The 17,420-nt window shown below is 42.7% G+C and overlaps 1 protein-coding gene across 13 annotated transcripts in view; it reads right to left on the reverse strand.

Moving 5' to 3' along the window:
• The window catches only part of Tenm4 (teneurin transmembrane protein 4), a 753,505-nt gene that overhangs the window by 86,454 nt on the left and 649,631 nt on the right, over window positions 1–17,420 (reverse strand). For all 13 annotated transcript variants that reach the window (XM_071616542.1, XM_071616552.1, XM_071616550.1 and 10 more), the window contains one exon: window positions 10,471–10,617. In XM_071616542.1, the coding sequence (XP_071472643.1) occupies window positions 10,471–10,617 (147 nt within the window). The remainder of the gene's footprint in view (window positions 1–10,470; window positions 10,618–17,420) is intronic.

The following is a 17,420-nucleotide window of genomic DNA, read 5'->3' on the forward strand; positions in this document are numbered from 1 at the left end:
GTCTTTTACCTCTTTATAAACACTGCTTTGTGGCACTTGGGCAGAGCCACCTTCTGCTGAGGAGGAATGTCTGCTCTTGAGCCCTGGGTAAGGTTGGCCAGGAGTGGTGGTGGTGTTTATTAATATCAATGTTAAATTGATGATAAAGATAAATGACTGCATGCATCAAGTGCCACGCATTGTTCTTGCTAATATTTTATAAGGAATATGTCATTGAATTCTCCCATCCTATAAGGTAGCCATGGTTGTCATCCTCATTTTAGAGAAAAGAAACCAGAGGCTCAAAGTGGTAAAGTAACTTGGAGAAGATCATACAGATAGTTGGTGAAGGAGCTGACTCAGGATTTGAACTCAGTTCTTTCTGAGGTGTGGCATTTTCTTTGAGTCCCCCAGAGAGACTTAGATGTTATGAGAACATGATTTTATGAATGTTACTGAAACACTATTCTTCATCATCCTGGGGAAATTCCATTCCAGAATGACTCTCCCCAGAACTATAATTTGACTATTCTCTCTGTCTTCTTCCCCAGACAATGAGCTCCCAGAGGTCCATTGCTGTGTGGTTCATTTCAATATCTCAGGGCCCAGAACTAAACCAGAACAAAGACTGTCCTCCACAAAGATCTGAAAAATGGATAAAGGACTTATCTAGTCCAGGGCTGCTTCTCTGATCTAGGATCAGAGTCACAGGACACTAGAGCTTAAGGGATCCTTTCACTGTGTCTTCAGTGGTATAGTGCACTGTGCTTAAGAGAGCCCTCTCTCAGGCAAACTGCCGGGATTGGGTCCTGATTCCCATGGAAGCTGTGTGACCTTGTACAAGCTGCTTAACTTCTTTAAACATCAGGCGCTTATAAAGAGAGTCAGAGGAAGATGGTTAATTCCTTAAACTTACAATCTGCCCCTGTAGTCAGGAGTGAAGCACAAAACTTCTCTTGGGTGTCTTGTGACAATGAGACAAAGATTTTCCAGGGAACTGTTAGGCTGGCAATTTGTCTCTGAGCATATGACCCAAATACAGGCATGCTCCATGCAGTGAGTGAGATGCCGAACCACGAGCCCTTTAATGAGGACTTTTTTTGGTGAGTTCTGGCAGTTCTGCTTTAAGCTCTTCAAATAGTCTTCTTTCCCTTTCTCTCTAGTCTTTTCTTCGGGAATATTATTAAACGCTTAAAGGACTTTCAATCTTTCATGTCTCTCACTCTCTCTCTCAATTTCCATCCTTTTATCTGTGTCCCCTTCTGATTTATTTCCTCAGATCTGTATTCTACTTCACTTATCTTTCCTTTATTTGTGTCTGGTCTGCTGTTTAATTTGTCCTTTGGATCATTAATTTAAATTACCCATACTTAAAAATTTCCAGATAGTCTCTTTGGAATTTTTCTTTTTTCTTTGGAACTTTTCAAAACCTGCCTGTTTCATTCTTGATAGCATCCTCTTCCATCCTTATGTTTTTTTTTTTTTTTAAATATTTTTTAGTTATAGATGGATGCAATATCTTTATTTCACTTATTCATTTTTATGTGATGCTGAGGATGGAACCCAGTGCCTCACATGTGTGAGGCAAGCGCTCTGCCACTGAGCCACAACCCTAGCGCCCCCATCCTTATGGTTTTAAATATCATTGTATCTCTTTAGTCATTCGAAACTTATTATGTTATAGCCTCTCTCAGATTGTTACGTTCTTGGGAGTGGCAAGCTTTTTGTATTCTGCAGCTGTTGACTGCGGCCGGGGCCACTCATGTCCTGTGTGTTCTATGATTCTGCTTGTGATCCCCAGAGCAGCTTGCCTTTTATACAGGTGATCTCATGTGGTTAAATGAACCCTCCGGAGTGGTTTCTGGTTATTTCTGTTTGCCACCTCAGAGGTACCATTAGTCTGGTTCATTTCAATATCTCAGGGCCCAGAACTAAACCAGAACAAAGACTTTGTTTCCCCTTTATTTTATTTATTTATATGTGGTGCTGAGATTTGAACCCAGTGCCTCACACATGCTAGGCAAGCACTCTGTCACTGAGCTACAACTGTAACCCAGGGGACCACATTTTGGGTAGAATGCTTAACAAAGCATTCTAGTGCCACTCTGGTAGGTAAGGACTTCAAGAGCTTTGTGGTGTAGGCTCTATTGCTTATAGCAGACTCTCCCTGCCCGCTGTCCTCTAGAACCAGGGCAGAGCCATGCCTCAGTGTCACTGCTCTAGTCGAGTGGGTACTGTTTAGTCCCAGCCAGTGGGGCTCAGTTGCAATCGTCTTCCGTGTGTGTGCCCTGCCTCCTAGCTCTACGATCCTATCACACCTTGTATGCCTGCTGCTCTGACTTTCAATTATTGCTTCTGGGACCCAGGGTTCCCTGGTTTCCCCTTTGTTTTTTTGCTGAGTTCTTAAAAACAAGTTGCTGTGTCTTATAGTCAGAGGGTCCTGGTGATATTTTGGACATTTTGCTAGAAATAAAAGTCGCAGCAAAAGCGCTGAGCTTTGGTTCTATCATCAAACCTATCATCAAACTTAGTTTGCAGAGATGCTGTGGGGATTAGGTGAGGTCAGGCATGTGAAGCACTTGATAAGGAACATATGGTAAGTAGCACATAAGTAAGGATTTGGCAAGTTACAGATATCAGCAGCTCCTGGCCAGTTGCTTCCGTGACCTGGTATCCTGGTAACAGTCCTGCCATTTGGCCTTGGCCCTCCATATGCACACATCCAGGACAGCCTTTTTGGATACAGTTTGGCCTTAGAGAATGGAATTGGATGAACACGGCCATAACAACACACATATAAATTAGGGCAGTGGAGATCTTGGGGGAATTATAGATTGTGGTTCTCTGAAATGGACGTGTCACACGAATGGTGTTCTTATGAGAGACACCAGGACTGTGGAATTGTTCACTGAACGTTTTGCAGGTTAGATTACTGCCAGGTCAGGGGTTCTGCCTGATTACACTATGCTGTCCTAATCATACATATAACAAATAGTTTCTGAATAGTAAATGTGGGAAAAACTTCCACCAATAGAGACAATCATATTTAAACAAGGTACATATTTTTAAAGTGAATAGGCACCCCCCCAAATAATTTTCAAAGGTTGCGTTTTACAAAACCAGTTTCTGTGGAAAACCCTCTTTATGTTTTTGAATGTAGCATATGGAATCCTGAGACGATGCATATGTGCTCTCTGGTAAGGGAAGTCTTTTACAATTTAATTTTCTTAGGCATAAATGACAAAGTTTAGAAGATTTGTATTAAAAGGAAAAGGTTTGCTTTGGGTAGAGAAAAATAAATTCTGGGGAAAACTAGAAACACATCAATACATAGTTTTGGGGAATTTCTAGTTTGGCTGGTTTGGAAACACACTTTCCAGGTACCTCATACCTCAATTCTATATTACACATAAGTTGGTTGACTTACAAATTGTCAATGTTTCATATGTTTGCTATTTTCATTAAGAGACTCTCATTTAACAGCAGGAAAAAATCAGGAAAATAGGGAGGATTTTCCTCTATTTCCTTCTAATTTTAAGTAAATCCCTCCTAAATCCTAAGCCCCAACTTTTGGGAAAGAATATTTTCCCCTCAGAAATTTCTTTTTCCTTTGACGTCCCCACCCCAGCTAGGTTGCTCTATCGATTGTGTGTATTGCCACCCAAGAATCTCTTCAGATGCCTGAACTACAATATGCTCACCTAATACCCAGGTGACATGCCCTGCCAGCCTTTCAGGATGACTGAGATGTTCCTGGGTTGTAGAGAGTAAAGGAGTTAGTCAGTGAGGAAAGTTTTAGTGTCCTTCTCCTGCTGCGGCCATTACCAAGAGCTCTGCACATAGGCATTGGGGCACAGAGATGAGTCAAGTCCTCTGCTGCTGCTTGGCCCTTCTCCAGATACATAGTTGCAGTCCTGCCTGGAAGTAGCTTCCCCTATATGATCTTGACAGCTGCCAGCAAGGAGTGGGACCTCTGTGACTTGTCTCTCGCTCTCAGGTCAGTGTCCTCCTTGGTCAGGAGAAAGGTGGACAGGACAGCCTCCAGGCTGTTGGGCTCTCTGACAGTCACCTCCTGACCTTCATATGTCCTCAGCACCCTTTCCCTCAGGGCTGACTTGCTGTGATTTTCCCAGAAAGTGTGCAGGAGATTTCTACTAAATGTGGTGGCTTGACTAACTTTCCCATCTTTACAAACAAGGACCTGGAGGCTTGGGATACATGATTTTACCTGATATTGTACTGCTAGAGAAATGGTGGAGCTGGGAATTTGCTCTCACCCAATTGTTAGGCAAGCTCCACAGTCTACAACTCTTTATAGCAATGCTTCGGCTATTCTTGTTCCCCCAGCCCTGTCCCCACTCCTTGCGGGGAGGAACTGACTTGTTTAATTTTGAATTTCAAATGCATAGCACAGAACCTTGAAGTAAGCATCATATCTGTTAAATATGAACAAATGCATAAATGATTGAGTGAGGATTCCAAATCAAGCAGCTCAATCAGTTTGGCAGGGCCCAGGGCCAGACCATGTAATGGAATCCATTCCCTGCAGGAAGTGCTCATCCCTTTCCTTGGAAAGGAGCAAGGAGGACAAGCCTGGTATGTTTATTTGGCACCATTCTGTGGCTGGTGGGCCCTGTGTTAGGTACCTGACATGTAGAAATAAAGGAGTGTCACCGCCAAAGAATTTAGTGCCGTAGGTTAGTCAGCCAAGAGAGAACTGGGAAAGAAGGAAGCTCAGAGTTCTGGAAGCCTCAAGTGGGGAACCCAACTCAGGATAGGGATGGGACATTTCCTGGAAAAGAGAATGCTAAAATGTAAACCAGGAGGATGGATAAGTGCTTAGTAAACCTGTACTGTAGTTGTTTGATTCATCAAATTGCTGGTCACATGAACGGGTTATAACAAGCCTATCAGTCTTTTTGCAGGCTTACCCATTCCCCTGGCTGGACAGCCCATCAGCCAACCTCAACCCGCTGTTGTCTGCTGTCTGAACATAGAGCTGTTTTACTATAGGCCACGAGCAGCATCTGGGAGGCCCTGGGGAGAGAGGGTGGAATGCGCGTCTCCTTTCTATACACATCTGGGAGAAGTTTTTGTCATTCTCTGTAATAAATTCTGTGCCTTCTTTCAAAAAGCTTACAAAATCTTTATCTGCTCTTTGGAACACAAGATTTTTAAAGGTCAATTTCTCTCTTGTCTCTTATCATGAGAAGCGTGGTTTAGAGATAGTCTGAAGGGTGACCAAATTCTATGGCTTTTTGTGAACTCTCCATTCCTGCAATGGGAGATGGGGAGGAGAAGGGAGGACAGAAAGCTTTCTTCTGTTTTCCTGAAATTTCTCATTCTAGGTTGCTCTATCAATTGTGTGTATTGCCACCCATGATTGTTTTTCATGGGGCCAAGAGCATCTGAGAGATTATCATACCTTGAAGCTGCTTAAAGATCCTTTATCAAAAGAGGTCTGGCTGTTTAAATTCCAGTGGAGTTTTTATTCTGGTATGCTCTTTTTAAACACAGTTTCCATCCATTCCTTGCTCTCCCACTGATCCACTATGTGACTTTGAGCAAATCATTGCAGCTTACTGAGATTCAGTAACCCTACATGTAAATGTCTGCCTGCAAGTTTATTGTGAGACTCTTTCAATGATGGCTATTATTTTCCTTTATGTACGTTTGGATTGTTTTTTTCAGTCTAGCAATGAGCATGTAACAGTTTGGAATATAGATTTTAGCAAAGAAAATGAAAAAAGTCAAAATCTTCTATTATATGGAGACTTTTAGTGAAAAAAAGTAGAATATTATGGAGAGCATAATTCCAATTTTAAAAGTACTTATTTATATACAAATATATATTTTGTAATAACTATCACGTTTCTCTACTTGCAAGTGGATAGGAACAGGAGGGAGAACTGATATTCGCAGGTGATGGTGGAAGTCTTAGAGAACTTGAGTAATCCTCCCAAGGTCACACAGTCAACAAACAGGGGGGCCAGGAATTGAATGCAGAGAATCTCAGCACAGATCCTGCATTTTAAATCTCTGTGCTATGTTGCCTCTAAGGCACCTTAGACATATAACCTATAATCCTGATCACAAACTTGTGGGTAGAGATTATTATCCCCATAGTCACTTAGCATAGGAGGGCCACTCTTTGACCATCTCTGAAATGGGCATAAGAGCATCTTTGTGAGAGGGTCAGTGTGCATCTAATGAGAAGATGCTTTTGACAGCACTTCAACAAGGGCTTCACAAATAGGGTGCCATGAAAACAGGGCACACTGTCTTTGGCAAGTGGGGCACAGGGAGGGATTCACATTGAGGGGGTGAGTCAGGGGCACTGTGCCTGCTCTGCTGGCCCCTCTTACCACTTAGTTCCCCCAGGGTGAAATCTGACCATTTGCTGGATGTATTGGGCAGCTCCAACAAAAAAATCAGGAGACTGGCACTTACTAAGTCACATCCAGGATCTGTTTTCCATTTTTAAATCCAGACAATGACCATACATGATGACAAAAACAAACCAATAAAGCTGCTCCCAACTCAGCCACATTGAATAACATTTTTTTTTTTGTCTCACAGTTTAAAAAGTCTTCAACAGTATTCTCAATGAACCTTGAAATTCAAGTTTAATTTGAAAAAGGGTTGCTTTAAACCTACCACGATGGGAAAGAAGAGAAAATGGGAGTTATCTGACAAATGAGGGGCCGCGGTGGTTTTTGATGGAGCCACATGTCTGAGGTCTGGCACAGTGAAAAGCTCTGCTCAGATGGCAGCATATTTTGCCACTGGCCACCCACATGACCTGGGCAACACACGAGGAAGCCTTTGTTTCCTCATGATAAGGAAATAGAAAAGGGATAATCATACCACATTCATCATAGTGTGGCTCAGTGGATGAACAATCGCTTGGCACGCTGTAAAAGGACACCTGAATGACTGTACTGTGCCACAGCCCACTTAGTCTGAGGAGCGCTCACTGCATTTCTAGGAGGAGAGGGCACTAGGAGAAGGTGGGGGGCTCCAGGCTCACCAGGCCATGTGCCATGACTCGCATTTGGGGTCTGAGTCTGGTCTGGTCTGTGTTAATGACTTTCCGTGTGACTGTGAAGTATATGATGTCACCTCCCCTTTCTGGGCTCCAGTTTCCCTGTCTGTAACATGCAGGGGAGAAGGAGGAGGAGCTGAAGTTGATTTCTCAGATGTCCCTTCTGGCCCTGTTACTCAACATTAAACTCTGCTAATTCCTTCTTCAGGCCCTTGAGTCATTTCAACCATGAACAACCACTCAGCAAGACTCTAACAGTATTTCCTTCCACTCTAAATTATGTATCTGGGATTATGCTGCATTCACTGTCATGGCTGAAATAAAAGCACTTATTTCATTCTGACTCCATTAGATTTAGTCATTTGAATGACAATTTCTTCCAAATGACTGTGAGCTTCCTGAAGGAGAAAGACTGGGCCATGTTCACTGGTCCTCATATCCCCTCAGGAAAGAGCATGGGGCCTTGAGACAGCAGGGTCCCAAAACGTGTGGTGCTCAACTGCACTGAAAAGAGCCTGATGCTAAATGTGGCCCACGCTCACGTTCCTCATGTAGGGCACTCTGTTTTCCCTTCCCAAACTGTCTCTGTAGGCAAGGCCAGTGAGGATGAGTTTTGCCTGTCTCTGGTCCTATATCTATTTCACATGTGCCCCCCTGAGAAGCAGGGGCCCCCTGCACCTTCCTCTGGTCTTCCCCAATGGATGGAGAGATCACTGAATCAAGAGGATCTCAAAGTGAGATGTTTCCTCATTTCACAGTTGAGAACCCAAGGCCAAAAATTCTTGATAATCCATCCTACCCAGATGGTTGAATTTCTAATCACAACAACTCATGGAAGTTCTTCCTGGCTGGACTGGAAGCCCATTGGGACAGGGACCATGTTACTATTTCCAGGAGGGCACCCAGACACCTGATAACATCAGGTGAATAAGTGGCTGCTCTTTCAACACAGTATCCCACTGTATTGCAATTACCTGCTGTTTCCCTCTTCTCCCCCTCTAGATCACGAACTTGGCACAGGCAGGGTCTGTGTCTTATTTATCTCTGAAATCCTAGTACACTGGACAGGACTTGGTGTAGTGTAGATACTCAGTTTACATTTGTTGAGGCAGTAAATGAAATCACATTTCCATGCTATTGTATAGCGTTGCTAAAATGGATGTATAAACTCAACATGCTCCAAAAAATGTAAGAGGTATATTTTCCTACAATTGGGGATTTTCTGATCATTCTTTTCTACTTCCTGCTGGCTCACCTCTGAGAGCAGATGGAGTAGGATCCAATCCCCTGGGGTTGGGCTCAGCCCCATTTCCTATGACAAAAGGCTCTTCCACCAAAGCAGTGGGGCTTTGGGCTACTGTGTGCCCAGGCCATATGCAAGCAGTGGTGGGCTCCAATGCTGGGAGGGCTGGCTCTGAAGTGTGGCAGACAAGTTATAACTGGAATTGGATTTCAAGGAAAGAATAAATGAACCCTGTTCTATAAGCCAGTCTTGCATGCATGTTAGAGGGGAGTGTGCTCTTTCTCCACATTTCCCAAATACATTCAGTTTTTTACTGCCCAGATGTTCAACAGCTGTTTGAAGGCGTTGGCCAAGATACTGAACTCTTGAGAAGGGAATGACTTCATGGTGCGGCTGCTCTCCCCTTCTCTTCTATTACAAGGGTGTGACTGTTTGTCATTGGCATGGTGCCCACAAAGGCAAAGGGAAGGGGATGCTGGGCAAATCATGCAGATAATATAGGCTGATGTCTCTTCCTTATGAAGAGCAAATGAGATCGTTCTTTATCTTGCCTGAAAGCAGCAATTCTCAATGCCCTTCCCTGCTCTGCCCTGACTTTCCCCATGATGGTCTTTCTAAATGGAAAGTTCTTTCCTTTCCAAGAAACTCCTTCCTATTCAAGTATCAACTTCCTGATGAATGTTTTCCTACTCCCCCCACAACCAACATAAAACCCCATAATAGCACTTATCACAGAACATGAATGTTCAACTTTGGGCCTCTTTCCCTCACTTGAGCTCCTGGGGTACAGGGACAGGAGTTAATCATCTCTGTACCTGGCAAGAGTCCTAGTCCCATCATAGAAACTCTGGATATTTATGCAGCACAAGAATTAATAAACTCCACAAGTTTCAGGTTGATTAAGGGCCATTTCAATACTGTAAGACCTCAGAAGAACATGCACCTACTGTTGTCTTGCTATTAAGACCAATGTCAGTCCCAAGCTCCTGGTTGACAGTTACTCCACTAGGCCCAGACCTGTGTGCATCAGGCCTGGCTGCCTTCTGATTTGGGAAGTAGGCAGAAGGACTGAAGGGAATCTCAGATAATAACCAGTACTTTGAAACAGCCATTTCTGGCTACAAATGAACCAGAGCAATATTACACACTTGGCTTTCTAATTCTTATAATGCTTTCAGATTTTAGAAATACCCTAGGAAAAAAAATTTCCAAAGATTGGGGTGCTGAGTTTCTGCTTTGTTGACTTACTGCTCTGTAGTATACTAGAAAGTACCTTGGTATAAAGAGAAGGTAGCCGCAGAAACAACTCCAGACAACAGTTGGGCCATCATTAGAAAAGAATGGTTAATTGTCCTGATGTTCTTTTCCATATCTTTATCCTTTTCTTTTCCTAATAATCCCTTGAGATCCTTAGAACAGGCGTCATCCAGGTGGCAAAGTAGAATACATTCTGGTTGTATTTATGCAAGTTTATACAACAGAGAAATGAAGCCTAATTGTATGTCTATTATAAAAACTGGAATGGCCCTCATGGTCCAACTGCTCCATCTTCTACATAGGGAGAATGAAGCCCAGAGACAATAAGTAGCTCACTAAGGATTGCACAGGGAGTCAAAGTCAGAGTTGGAATTAGAACCCAGGTCTTTTCATTCTCAGATAATGAAAGTTCCCCAAGACTAGCCTCTCATTCTTTGGGTTTTAATTACCTAGCACTTGAAAAAAATCCAAAGCAAAGGCAAATTCTATGGCATACCCAGAGGGACAGAGGGTATGGAGGTAATGGTGTTCCCCAAATCAGAGAAGAGCCCTTCATCAAAGGTAATCCAACATCCTTTCCCGGGAGGAGCAGCCTCAACAGCTTTTGCCACACAGAACTGGATGGCCTCTTCTTAGCACCTCCAGGGAGGAGCTCATAACTTTGCCAGGCAACTCATCCCACTGTTGAATTATGGGGAAACTCTTTTTTCTATGTACCTTCTTCTCTATCCTGGCTGTTGGATGCCAATTAATTTCATTTATGTTAGTTAATTTTAAAGAATCCAAATGGAACAACTATTGACATTGTACTCAATCCTTAAGCCACATATATAGTTCTTGCTTGCCCAGTGGCCCCCCTGACTGCACAGCTGGTGTGGAAGCCTGTTAACTCAGTAACGCCACTTGCCCCTGGAGCTGCTGGGGCCCATAGGTGCCAGAGCCCTACCTCCATCGTTGTCTTTGCTGTCTCCACAGGCGGTTTCCATGGAAGTGTCACAGCCTGCTCCTCTCCAGCCCAGCTGGCAGACGCAGTGCCACCCATTCAGGTCCAAGGTACATCTGCCGTTGCCATTGCACAACCCAGGACAACCTTCTGCAAGACAAAGGATACAGAGTCGAGGTCTGCTCACGCACCACCAGACTGCCTTCCCACACAGCCACTCTGCCAGCAGTTCACACTGTGCCTCCACATCCATTAGCACATCAGTGCCACAGTAGACCAGGAAGACAGGTGGCATTAAGGCCTGCCACTTCATAGAGAAGGCAACTGAGACTCAGAGGCAAAGGGACTTGCTAAGGTTGCAGGCAGAAGTAGCAGGGATAGGTCTGGAACCCACACCCTCTGCTTCTACATCTCTCCCCTTCATGGTGATTGGATTCTGGGGCTGCAGACAGTGGGTAGAGGCCTGGTTCAATCTGACCAGAGGAGTTTCTGCACAGGCCTTGCTCCTTATTCCTTCTCCTGTGCTCCCCTTTGTTCTGACTGCTGTCTGGAACAAAGGAAACATCTCTCTGTTTATTCCTCTTGTCCCTTGGCACTTCTGGACTCAACTCTAAAGGGTTCTTCTTTTTTCAACTCTTGTTACTAGGTCAATTTTATTGGACCTCAGGCTTTTGACTTATTTTGTTCTATTTTCCCCTAAGCCACTGTCTTTGTTTTGAGGACTTATGTCTTTTTCTTACCATCTTGTCTATGTTATACTTTGAAGAGGGCTCTGCACCCAGAGGCGCTCCATAACTATGGTGAGAGAGACAAACTTGTGCTGTCTGCAAGTGCCAACGCAGGTCAGGTAGGCTGCTCTGCTTCTATTTTGTGCATCTGTATATCTATCTGCCCACCTGTCACTTATTCAGCACCTTCTCCAGGTTAGTGCTATAGGCTCAGAGATGAATAAGACTTAGATCTTATTCTTGAGGAGCATGCAGTCTATCAAAGGATGCAAATTTGAATAAGCAAAAAAATTCACTGTGAAGTATCTTAAGAGAGACCTAAAAGATATGGGAACTGAACAGGTGTAGCCATCTGCAAGGGCTGCAGGTGACTTAATCAAGATGGCCAGGCAATATTTAGTCTGTGCTGGTTCTTTGACTCTAGGACCAGGTGGTGAGTCTAAAACTTTATTGCTCTAAGGACTTTTGATTGTTGACTGATACTCCAACGGCGAAGAAAAGAACATGTTCATTTTCACTTGAGATGGGCAACAGAGAGACCGATCAATCTGGGCACTGTGTTTTCCATGTAAAGGAAGAAACAACTGTTGAGTGTTTCTCCAAGCCTAGGAGGTATTCCTCTAGAGGTTTTGGAGCAGATGTAGAATATGTGATCTTTGCCCAGTAGAAGCTATTGGGAAAAAAGAAAAGCCATCAGCATGGCTACCCCCAAAAATGATTAAAAAGTAAGTTGTGAACGTGGGTCCTAGGAGAAGTGCTGTGATGTGCAGGGGTTACTGGGACACCATCTCGACAGTCAGCTTTGGCCATCCCTAGTGATCTAAGCATTTGCAGTCTCCCTGTCCCCAATTAGTCTTATTTAAATTTTTGTCCATCCAGCTGGGAGTTGCTTTTAATTAAAGCTCATTTATATTTGGGTTAGTCTTGAAGGAAGACGGGTCTGATCTTTAAAAATGGTAGCAAACTGGGCTGGGGTTGTGGCTCAGTGGTAGAGTGCTCACCTAGCACACATGAGGCACTGGGTTCGATCCTCAGCACCACATAAAAATGAAATAAAGATATTGTGTCCACCTACAACTAAAAAATAAATTTAAAAAATGGTGGCAGACTGATTTATTGTACTCTGCTATATCCTCCTATCAGAACATCTTCTGTCTAAGAGCACAAGTATCGAGCCATATCAAAGGCTGGGTCTACCACCCAGTGGCTGTGATTCAGCATGTTATTCACTTTCTTCTCACTTGTCATGCAGTGGTACTGGGATGGCTAAGACCAGGAATACATGATGCGTGAAACCTGGTACACAGCAAAACCCTCTACCTCCCTTTATTTTCTTTCTATTTGGGAGAAGGTATATCATATCCTAAGTTGTTATTCTAACCTCAGGTAGAGCTCAGAAAACAAAATAGGAAACAGAGGCAGTTACCTAGATCAGAATGAGTCAACTTGTCCTGTGAAGGTCCACACAGAATAAGTTTAGCCTTGTGAGCCATAGGGAATCTGTTCTAAATACTTACTCTGGCACTGTAGCTTGAAAGCAGATGCACATGATTTATAAATGCATAAACACCACTGTGTTCCTGTAAAACTTCATTTACAAAAGCAAGTAATGGGCCTGATATGGTGTATTGGCTGTAATATGCCAACTCCTGGTTGAAACGCTTCAGGACAGTGATCATAGGCTGGGGATCTACTATGGCTGGCCGCTGCACGAGGTATTTTGAATGGATTATTTCTAAAGTAACTAACTTTTGTTAAAAATTTTTAGGTCCTGATTTTCAGGGAAATTCCAATTCCATACTATGTAATCCTAAATTTTTAATAAAAACCGTGTATCATAATAGTAGGGGCTTCAGAGCTGGACAAACCTTATTTCAAATTCTAGTGCCATTGTTTTACTTCCTACTCATGTGATGACTGGCAAATTAACTCTAAGCTTCAGTTTTCTCATCTGTAAAATGGAGATAATACCCAATTCAAAGAGTTGATGAGATGATTAAATGAGATAACATGCACCACTTATTTAGCACAGTGTCATAAATACGCATTTAATAAATGGCAGCTGTTATTAGATTTTTTTAAAAAAAACTTTGTATGACTCCAAACTGTGTCAATGTTTGAATCTGAATCTATGGTCTTCAGAAGTACAAACCTTGCTAAAGAGAGGAGATAACCCAGTGACAAGGTCCTGGGGTCAGCATGCAATACAGAGGGCAGGGCCATACGTCCCAGAACCAGACCTACCATCTCATGCTTCCCTAGCAGATAATTTCTATTAGAAATTATTTTAAATATTCTTAAGTGAATAATGCAATTAGTTTAATGGTTTCACTCCCTCAGTTAGAAAGTAAACTTCAAAAAGAAAACTTCAGGCCAGGGGTGTGGCACACACCTGTAATCCCAGCAGCTCAGGAGGCTAAAGCAGGAGGATCACAAGTTCAAAGCCAGCCTCAGCAACTTAGTGAGGCCCTAAGCAACTCAGTGAGACCCTGTCTCAAAATAAAACATAAAAAAGGCCTGGGGATGTGGCTCAGTGGTTAAGCACCCCTGGGTTCAATCCCCCATTCCAAGACAAAACAAAAAACAAACAAACAAAACCCTACCATTGGGCCTAATCCAGTACTTGCACATAGTAGGCACTTAATATGTACTTGGTGAAATGAATCAATGGATGAGAAAAGAGATAGATTCTGGTACCTCTGTCTAACCTGTGGGAGTTGGGAAGCCAACTTTTCCTCTTTTGGTCTCAATTTCTTAATTTATAAAATAAGGTTTTAGACGAGATGATCTATTATGTCCTTCTAGAACAACTGACCCAATAGTAAAGGTCAAAACATCATTAGGTTCAGTGGTTCTATGCTTAAATTCAACTCAGCATTTACTGGATGCCAGACCTTGTGTTAATTTATGGGTATAAGGAGATGAGATATATCAAGAATTTTATATTCTATCTATACCTTGCTTTGTTCCAGGCAGGATTTAAATTTGGTTTTACAATCTTTTTTTAATATTTATTTTTTAGTTGTAGTTGGACTCAGTATCTTTATTTATTTTTATGTGGTGCTGAGGATCAAACCCAGGGCCTTGCATGTGCTAGGCGAGTGCTCTACCGCTGAGCCACAACCTCAGCCCGGTTTTATAATCTTAAACAATACTTCCCTCATTTTGTGAAATACTAGTTCTAAGAGGTCCTCAGAAAGAGACATTTGTAGTCAAATAAGGTCAGAAAATATTGCATCCCATATTTCTTAGAAAGTCACACTGAATGTCACTATGTTTATTAAAGAAACCTGCTTATTTGATTATTGGAGCATTTTCTAATTTGACTTCAGAATTCTTCCACATAACCCTGTAAAATTCTATTCCATGACATCCCCTTTGGGAGCCCTGCTCTTGTGCACTTCTCTGGGTGCCTAATGTGCACATTCTGCGTGACTCTGAGGCTGTCTGCAGGGTCAGTTGTTCCCAGGGAAGGAAAGGGAAGCTTTCAATATGGAACCACAGGGATACTTTGTCCACAGTCAATTTCTTCAAATGGACCAAGTTACACCCGGAAGACTTGCACTGTCCCATTGGTTTCAGAGGGACCTCGGAGTATCTGTGGGTGGAATGAAGTTCCTTCCCTCTCATCCCACACTTGGCTTCTGTGATAATCACGCCACCATTAGCAAGAATGAGGAAGCCTCCTCCAGGGCAACCTGCTGACTTTCTTAAAGTGATATGCCCATCCTTCCCCTTGGCGGAAACTCATTAATTCTACAAACCTGAAACTCATTAATAATTCAGAGAGGCCGAGTAACATCAACAATCCCCTCTGGAAGGACTCACACCAGGCGTGTTTGCTAGAGCCAAAATAATGTAATTTTAAGGTTTAGAGAAGGGCTTTTAGAAAGAAGCACTGCCCTTTAAATGACAAGGGATTGCTTTATCTTCAACATCCTGCTTAGGCCTATGAAGAAGCCCCCTTGCAGCTAGGATCTGGTGTGACTAAAAGACCAGAATCCTTAGAGGTATTTATTTTTCAGTGAAGTGGCAAGGGGGCTATGCAATACACATATCATATATCAGTTGCCCCCTTTCTTTAGGTTTTCCTTCTGGTCCTCTTGTACTTTTTCATCTTGACATGCACTTCTCCATACCAGGTCACCATCTTTTCTTACCTAGATGCTAGCAAATAATCTGCTAATTGGTCTTCTTGTCCCTAGAAACACTGGTCCCCCCTCCCCTCCATTTCTTTTACAATAGGGCCAGATTGATCCTTCCAAATCACAAATGGTGTTATCCTGATTTTAAAAAATCTTCAGTGGCTCTCTTATAATCTAGCTTGAATTCCACAATCAGCAAGGCCCCTGCCTAATCTCGTGGGGGTCTCTTTCTCTGGCCCTCACGTCCCCTATCATAACTCTCACCACACTTTGTTGGAATTGTTTTTGTATTTTTCTGTTGACTTCAGGCACTCTGAGGGTAGGGACCCTTTCTTTAGGGCAGTATTCACTTAAAATTTTCAGGTCCTGATTTTCAGGGAAGTTCTAATTTCATACTATTCAAGACTGAATTTTTAATAAAAACCACATGGTGGGAACTTTTTATAATGGTGGTTACTTTGAAGCTGGACAAACCTCAGTTCAACATATTTGTTGAGTGAGTATTGCTACCAATATTCTCTACCAATGCAACTGGAAAGAGAGAACAAAAATGGGCTTTTCTTCGAACTGCAAAATATGTGCTCTAGACAAGTCCTGACCTTGCGTAGTATAGGTCTCTGAATTCATGTTTAGAATTAGTACCCATTATACCAGAATGTCAGCCAGATGGGGGCTTGGTTCAGACCTAGATTTTGCCAAGAAACATTTGTCTTTTAAAGCAAGTTATGATTCACTGACCTAATCCAACTAAAGGTCTGGTGATGGTATTTTTGGAACTAAGGATTAGAACAGTTGGCTTGAGAGAAGATGCAGGCCACTTCCCTGTAAGGATGCCAGCTTGGAAGGTATAGTTTGAAGGATAAAATGTTAGAAATTGTGGGACATTTTCAGTGACTTATGGTGGTAGGAGGTAGAATGTTGGAAACATGGATTGGGTTGGAGACTCCAAAGCCCCGGCTCAACCACTTCTTGGGGTGTGATTTAGGAGGAGTCATATGACTCCCTCAGTTTCCTTTTTCAATCAAATGGGTATAATCATATCTGTTCTCTTAAAAACATTCACAAACCTCAAGCCTCATAAAAAAAAACCAACTTCACATAGTAGGAAAAATTCCATCAAATAATAATTCCATTATTAAATTCTGTCCGTCCTGAAGATTTCTCTGATGAAAATAATGTGTCAAATCTGTTTTCAAAATGCTCAGAGGCACCTGTCTTTCCTGCTGGAATGATTTTATTGTCAGTAGAGGGCCAGCACGTGAGTGGTGAGAAGGCTTGCCTCTTATCACCTGATGGGTCCTAGTGGCTCTTGTGCTGTATCTGGCAAAGATGTCCCAGCAAAGCCTGGGTCCATTATCATTCTCCCAAACCCTTTCCACGTAGTTTAAATTAGCTGTTATCTCTTATTAAAAAACAATTTTGCTTTTTCTGTTAATTAAAAAATTAATCTGGCTAATGAAGTCCTCCAAATGAAAGGTGAGAATAAGAATACGATGATAAAATAGCATAATAGCACGTTCACCAAGCATCATTCCTGCCCATGCACCAAGCACTTGACATTCATTGTTTCACAACCCTCATGCTAACCCTGAGAAGACTCAAGTGAAGTGACTCGTCCAGGGTCACCTAGTTTGTCAAGTGTGGGATCTGGGATTCAAATCCCCACACTCAGACTACAAAATACCTGTCCTCGTATGTTTTGTACAGGTGCTAAATTAGGGCTTAATGAGTAAAAGATTAATATGACATGATATGTCTCCTTGGGGACCTCATTGTCCTATCACATACCTGATCATTCTCAGACATAGTCTTAGAGCAGTGAGGCCAATTTGGAAATTTAGGCATCACCAAATTCACATAAATGTTTAAAATGTCATGAATTACTTTGCCTTTAGGGAATATTCTTCAAAGACAAAACTTACCAAAGCCAGGTCTTCTCTGAAAAAGAAAACAAACAACAAACAAATAGACCCCCCACTCCCTGAGGCCAGAGTCTGTTTCCCCTTGTCCCCAGAGCCTGGCCCCTGTACCTAGTACTCGGTAGGTGCTCCTTAGGTGGCTGCTGGATGAATAAACATGA

Source organism: Marmota flaviventris, chromosome 9 (assembly GCF_047511675.1).
Source record: "Marmota flaviventris isolate mMarFla1 chromosome 9, mMarFla1.hap1, whole genome shotgun sequence".
Taxonomy (NCBI): Eukaryota; Metazoa; Chordata; class Mammalia; order Rodentia; family Sciuridae; genus Marmota; species Marmota flaviventris.